The sequence below is a fragment of the Gracilinanus agilis genome, unplaced genomic scaffold (genome assembly GCF_016433145.1).
Source record: "Gracilinanus agilis isolate LMUSP501 unplaced genomic scaffold, AgileGrace unplaced_scaffold51113, whole genome shotgun sequence".
Lineage (NCBI taxonomy): Eukaryota > Metazoa > Chordata > Mammalia > Didelphimorphia > Didelphidae > Gracilinanus > Gracilinanus agilis.
In genome coordinates, this window is record NW_025385926.1 from 1 (window position 1) to 7596 (window position 7596).

The window sequence follows — 7596 nt, forward strand, 5'->3', positions numbered from 1 at the left end:
CTTCCTTCCTTCCTTCCTTCCTTCCTTCCTTCCTTCCTTCCTCCCTTCCTTCCTCCCTTCCTTCCTCCCTCCTTTCTTTCTTTCCTTTCTTTCTTTCCTTTCTTTTTCCTTTCTTCCTCTTTCTTTCTAAATATTGCTAATATGGAAATATACTTTGCATGATTTTACATGTATAATTGATATCAATTGTTTAGTCAGTAGGGGAGGGAGAGATGAGAGGGAAGGAGAGAATCTGGAACTCAAAATTTAAAAAGAAATGAATGCTAAAAATAAATAAATAGTAAATATAATATAAAAATAAGAGCAACAACAAAATCTCCAACAACACTGAGAGTTCTTCACTCTTCTGAAGGGCAATCAAGGTTCACCAAGGACTCTCCTCACTATGCTCATAATTCAAAAGTCACTATGTGGTCTGTAACTTCTGTCTTGGAATCAATACCGTGCATTAGTTTTAAGGCAAAAGGGCAGCCAGGGCTGGGCAATGGAAGTTAAGGGATTTGCCCGAGTCCCACAGCCAGGTGGTGTCTGAGGCTGGTGGTGAATGGCCCCAGGCTCCTACCTTTGCCTCTCAGAATTCTTAGATCCTCCCCAGCACAGTTCAGGTTCTATTCCCAGGAACACTGACATGCTTTCCACATCTGCTATATGTATCCCCCATCAGAATGGAAACTCCTTGAAGTCTGGGACTTTGCTTTTTGTCTGTTTTTTTTTTTTTTTAATCTCTAGTACCTAGTATAGTATTTTGCAAAAAGCAAGTCTTTCAATATCTGTTGTATTTGATTAAATTTTACTGATCAGTAACGTGAGGCTCCGGGAGTGGTTTGCCTAGGATCTCATACTAAGTCAGCCACAGACCACTAGTGACTAGAAATTTGGTGTTCTGACTCTCCAAGACCGGATCTCTTTTCTCTACAATATGAGGTATCTTGTGCCTCAGTTTCCTCCTCTGTCAAATGAGACTGGACCAAATAGTGTCAGAAGTTTCCTTTTGGTTCCCAATCCTGAGGACTAGATCAAAGATCTGAAATCTAAAGCTGACAGGGATCTCAGAGGTCATCTAGTTCAATAACCTCATGGTACTGATGAGGAAGTGTGAAGTCTTGCCAAGGGCACACAGCCATTTGGTAGCACTGTGGGGATTTGAACCCAGGTCCATTTGGATAGTTTCCTTCCCACACAACACAACTAAGAATCATTTTCCAGGATGTGTTCTAGAAACAGTTTGCTTATCCCACAGATACTGAAGAGTTGTCTCTGAAGTATCTTGAAGTATCCAGTGGTCCCTTGGGTCCTGGAGAAGCTGAGAAAAACCCTGAAGTAGGGCTAGGCTGAGCGACAGATTTTGGGGGGGACTTGGGGAGAGTGTCGACTGACTCAGTGAAGCCTATAGTGCTGGTAATCTGACACCTTAGGCCTCTTGGGGTACTCACTCCAAGGGTCCTCTACCTCACTGCCATCATTTGTCTCCTCCTTCAAAAGCCAATTCTCTTCTTCCTCCTCTTCCTCTTCCTCCTCCTCCTCAGACCTGGCCTGAGCCCCTCTGTCCATGTTAATGATCAATGTCTTCAGAGAAACCAGGGGTTCCTCGGGGATGAACACCAGCCCAGAGGAAGCGGGGCCCAAGGGCACTGGGGAGTCCCTGGAAGACAAATCACCTTCAGAAGACTCTTCCTCAACCTCTGACTCCCTCATGAACACGGGTGGTGGCCGAGCCAGGCCGTCCTCGAAGATGCGATCCTTAATGAAATAATTAATGACATCTGAGTCTTTCCAGAAAGAATCAGACATATTTTTACTGTCTGAAGGGTCTGCAGCTGGGGAGAAATCTCCCCCTGGATGGCGCATCAGGGACCCCAGAGACTCCAAACTCTGTGCCTCTCTCTTTGTTTTTGCCATTCGAATCATCAGGCTTTTGATGGGAGGTATTTCCAGATAAGCGTCAAAGGTTCCACTATCATCGGAATCCTCAGACTCTCCCCAGTTGCTTTCTTCCTCGGTCTCGTGGTCCTTCATCTCTGATGGTGGTGTGACGCTTGGGCCTCTGGATCCTCGGCCTGGTCTTCTTTTCTGCTCCAAACTAGTCCTGGGGCAGATGGACAAATCCCTGAAAGACTCTTGTCTGGTTAGTTCCAAGGTTTTCACTGGCCATCTGTGCCCAGAAAAGTCCTAATTTGAGATGAAGAGAGAAGAATGGAACCATTAGGTCTCAGACCTGTGAATTATTTTTTTTAAACCCTTATCTTCTGTTTTAGAATCAATACTGAGTATTGGTTCCTAGGCATAAGAGCAGTAAGGGCTGGGCAACTGGGATTAAGTGATTTGCAGGAATTCAGACAGGAAGTGTCTGAGGTCAGATTTGAACCTAGCACCTCCAATTAACTCTAGGCCTAGTTCTCTATCCATTGTGCCACTTAGATGTCCCTAATTATTAAATTTTTTTGGAGGCAAACAAGGTTAAGTGACTTGCCCAGGATCACACAGCTAGTAAGTGGACCTATGTGGTTTTTAACAGGTTTTAATAGATTTTTTTGCCCCAGTATGGCCACATCAATCTTGATGGACCAGCTCGCCCCTTCATCTAATTCTCTCTTATTCCTGGAGCAGAAGATTCAGGATGCCCCTGACGACCTTTCAAAAACCTAGTCCCGGGGTCTTAGTTAAATGAATCTGAAGGCAGGTGATGCTGTTCAGGCTTCTCTTGGATGAATAATAAGGAAAAGGTATTGAGTGAGAATACATGTATAACCCAGTGGAATAGCTTGTCAACTCCAGGAGGGGGCAGGGAAGAGGGGAGGGAGACAACATGAATCATGGAACCGTGGAAAAATATTTTTAAACAAAGAGACAAAATAAAATAAAATAGAATAAGCTTCTCTTGGAAAGGATATTTGGTAACTTCCCACTTCCATTTCCTTCCTCATCCAGTAGGAAAGTCCTTGAGATCCTGCCATGTGAGAATCAGCTGAAGGTACTCAGAGACAGGGGATTGCTTAATTTGAGGAAGAGAAGACTTAAACAGGAATGGAATAAGGGTGCCACAAGGAAGGGGGATGAAATTTGTTCTCCTTGGCCCCACAGGGTAATATTAGGGCAACAAAGGGAAGAGGCCCAAAAGCACATTTAGGTTTGATCTCAAAGTTCTTACTACTTTCCAAAGGGCCATGGGAGGGAAATAGACATCCCTCACATTCTTTAGGCAATGCCTGAATGCCCACCTGTCCAGGATGTCATCAAGGAGGTTCCTGTACAGGTATGGGCTAGTCAAGATGAGCTGGAGAAATCCTTCCCAACTCTGAGATTCAAGAAGGGATCCTGGGATCTCCTTACTGCCTTTCCCTAGCATCTATCCTGAGCCTTCAGCCCTTAGGAACTTGTTCTCAGCATCCACTAAACTACTTGTTGAAAAGGGGCTGTTAGTCAATGCTTCTCCTATGGAGAATCTATATTTTTCTAGAGGATGATAGAGGATAATTATTTGGGAAGAGGGAGACTTGGGTTATATAGTCACTGTGGGATTCTCAGCAAGCTTAATTTCCTTCTCTGTGAAATTAGAAGGATTTGTCCAGCTCTGACAACATTCTAGGTGGGTGGTACAGGTGACAGAGCACTGAACCTGGAATCAGAGACATCTATGTTCCAATTCAGCCTCAGATGCTTCTTCTCTGACTCTGGGCAATCTCTGTCTGCTTCAGTCTCTTCAACTACAAAATGACCTTTACCACTCTCCTGCCTTTTTTTCCTTGTTTCAGTCATTTAAATTAAACAAAAAATTAGATTTTAAAACATTTTGAAAACTGATAGAATGACAGCAAAACTTATTGAAATCAATGAATTTCCAAAGAGCATTTAACATTTTTTATGAGTGGGTGAAAACACACACCTCAATAAAAAAGACAAATTGCACTTAAATATTATAATGAATCCCCAAATAATAAATACAAAGGATTGATGCTAAGATGGAAGATAAGGGTTGTAAAAATATTAAAAAAATAAAAGTACTATTAAAATCATGCCACCATATAGTGGCATTTCAGGCAGCTTGACAAGAGGCAAGTGCTATGTTCTGGGGCCAGGATGCCTTCCCAGTGCCCCTCAGTCTCAGAGAGCCAGTTAGCCCCTCTCACTATATGTGAGTCTGGCCTTGCCAGTGAGGACGACACCGACCCAGATTAGAGTACCCTCCTCTCCTCCAACCATCTTTGCCATACCAGGTTCTGTGGCATCTTTGCCTTCTGGAAATAGACGTTCTTCAGAAAGCACACACAGAATATGAGAATGATAATGGGCAGGAAGACTGGCAGCACTAAGGCCAGGATCCCATCCTGGGTTCCTGGGGAGAGAAGAAAATGGATTAATCCCTTCAGGTATACCAAAAGCCTTGTGGGAAAATCTTCCTCTTTTGTCCCATTTGGTCCCACCTGCCCTGATCCCATCAGCCTCTCCCTCTAGGTCCCACCTGAGGTCTCCAGCAGGAAGCAGACTGGTTTGGTGAACTCGCTGTACTTGGGGGCGGTTAGGGAATAGCTTGTCCTGGCCCTCAGGCAGTAGCGTCCAGTAGAAGCTGGGGGGAGATTGATCACTGCCGTCTCATGGAACATGGCCTCTGTCTCAATCTGTCCAGGAGGAGAGAGAAGGACAACTCAGAATGATTGCAATGGGACTGACTTCTGAAATTTTAGGAAATTGCCTCTTTTGAGTAATAGGGCATTCTGCTATAAGGCAGGGTTAGTGGGAGAAGTTCATGGGACATCTAATTCAAAAACGCCTAATAGGCAGCTGGTGATGGAGGAAAGACACTAAGGGGAGAGAAAAAGAGACAGGGATATGTGTTTTGACTCATCAGCATAGAACTGATGATTAAATCCATGTGAGCTAATGAAGTCACTGGAGGGTGGGTGTAGAAAGAACCAGCAAGAAGGTTATCCAGGCTAGAACCTTGGATATTATCCCCTTTGTCTATTTTGAGTTAACACTTTGGTTAACAATAACTTAAGTACCCCTGCTTAGTACCTCACTACATTGTGAAGACAAGATCAACTCTCCTTTGTCTACTTTTGAATTGAATCAACAAAAGCTTGAACACCCTACTCAGTACTAGGCAGAGGAGCTCTCTACCCTTTCAACTCAATCAGCCAGGAAATGAGAATTCACACCTCAGTTAGCCAGGAATCTGTGAACCTTTTTGAGCAGTATTCACCTCTCCTGAAGGAGAGAAGTGGTTCCCCAAAACACTGCCCCCTAGGCAGTGCTGGGCAATTTGGAAGCTGTGATTGGCCCTTGTGAAAAGGGGAAGGGATAAGAAGCCACTATAAAAAGGCCCTGAATTCTGGGGCTAGAGAAGCCAGCTTCAAGAAGGAGTTGGACTTCAAAAAGGAGTTGGACTTCAAGAAGGAGGTCAGGTCAAGGAAGAAAGTGGGGCTCAGGAGTCACCTTCAACTTGAGTCATCATCTTGACCTGCCTCTTGGAGGGAACTTGGGTGAGTAGATAGCTGGCTTTCCCTTCCTGTCTTCTGGAGAGAGTTTAATTCTAGCTGAAGGTCAACAAGTCCTGGCTGAGTCGAACACCAGAGCAATATTTAGATAAGCTAATGTCTTCTCTACCCTTTTGTGTTTCTCTGCTTTCACTCTTTCCACCTCTTTTGTAAATAAAAGCTATTAGAGTCATTTCGATTTTGAAGCAATAATACTTTGAATTGGGGACTACCATATTATTTATAAATTTCATATATTTTAGTCAAACCATTAAAATGTAATTCCTACATAATATAGATAACAATGATGATACAGCAAAGATGCAGGGCTTTGGGTCCAGAATGCTGCATATATGCTTAGATTTGGCTGATGTAGTAGATGGTTTTGCAAAACTGTTTTTCTCTGTCTTTTTCATTCTTTGTTATAGAGGATGACCAGTCAGGGGTCATTATTTGGAAATTAAGGTGATGAAAAAATACACCGATAATATTGAAAAATAAATGTACTAGGCTTTATCAAACAAACAGGCCAAAATAGAGAGAATAAAGTTGAGAACAGTTTGGTAGGGAGCTGGGCAAAGGAGGAAGGCTGAAGGGAGTGAGTGGGTTGTGTAGTTGGACCCTATTGTGTCCTTTACCTTGTTTGGGCTCCCTTCTTTCCAGAATTCCACCTCGTATTTCAGGTTCATGAAGACTACACATGAGGGTAACTCATTGGTGGCATTGATGATTAAGGTCTTCTCTGTCTGTATCCAGGTCAGCATGGGTGGGGCTGGTTCCACTGTCAGGTACAGAACAGGTCGGTCAGTAATATTATTTCTAATAATGGAGGGCTCTATCTGCCTCTGGGGAGACTAACTCTTTCCCCAGGCTAGAAAGACAGGGTCTTCTCCCATCTTCAAGGTTCTCCAGAAGAGCTCAGGAAGTTTCTATGACTTCCCTCACTTCTTTTTCAATCTTCAACCTTAGGGGATTTGTTAACATGCCACAATAGAAAGGTCACTGGATTTAGAGATGGTGGACTTGGGTTTGATTTTCCCACAGATGGGGTGCCACACAGAAATCAGGAAAGGCTTTCTAGACCTGGGCTGAGACTTGAAGGGAGTTGGAGATCACAGGAGGTAGGGGCAAAGCAGAAGAGCATTGTGAGAACTCTGATCAAGGCAATGGCCATCCATGATTCCAGAAGATTTTGGATGAAACTTGCTCCTCACCCCTGGACAGACAGGTGATAGATTCAGGGTACAGAATGAGAAACAGGTATTACTGGATGAGACCACTGAGGGAATTTTGCTGCACTATGTAGTTTAAAACTCATCTGCAGAAGACCTTTCTGGGTCTCTGCCACCAGTTGCTAATAATGCCTCCCCTTTCAGATTTCCTTCCATCTTCTCTGCTTATACTGTTGTCTCTTCAATCAGAATGTAAGCTCATTGAGGGAAAGGATTGTTTTTGACTTTCTTTGTCAATCCACAGCACAGTGCCTGACACATAGAAAGACCTTAAGAAATATTTCTTATGGACTGACCAGGATCAACAAGACATGGAAACTGGCTCTATGGAGAATGAGGGATGAGTTTTTGGGGTTAGGGATGCTCTGAGGCGTTAAACCTGAGAAACTGGACAGAAAAAGGGAAATTGGGAAGAAGACCCATCTCGACAGCTGGAATTTGTTCATGCAGATGGACATGTGAGGGTTCTGCCATCATCTGGCTCATGAAGAATGGCAAATTAACCTATTATTACCATGGAGAGCATTGGGTGTCAAGAGCCTCTGAGATGGCTGGAGTGGGAACTCCCTCTGCCAAAAGAGACCACAACCAGGCTATAATCTATTGTTTGAGAGTTGTCTGAGGCTGAGCCTGAACGATCTGTCCGTGGCTGCACTGTCAACAGTGTGATTTGAACCCAGGTCTTCCTAATTCTAAGATTAGCATGTTAGCCACATCGTACTATCTCTTAAAATAATTAATATCCTTCTGTAGTATATATTATATATGTCTATATAAATATATATTTATTGGGGCAGCTGGGTAGCTCAGTGGATTGAGAGTCAGGCCTAGAGACGGGAGGTCCTAGGTTCAAATCTGGCCTCAGACACTTCCCAACTGTGTTACCCTGG

At 43.7% G+C, this 7596-nt stretch overlaps 1 protein-coding gene across 1 annotated transcript; it reads right to left on the bottom strand.

Moving 5' to 3' along the window:
- Positions 1-1377: 1377 nt before the first annotated feature.
- On the bottom strand, positions 1378-6293 carry IFNLR1 (interferon lambda receptor 1; the record flags this gene model as incomplete). The annotated part of the gene is made up of 4 exons (XM_044684486.1): positions 1378-2169; positions 4212-4333; positions 4460-4616; positions 6113-6293. Coding segments are annotated over 4 exons (1252 nt in total), but the record flags the coding sequence as incomplete, so codon positions are not given.
- Between the last annotated feature and the right edge of the window lie 1303 nt (positions 6294-7596).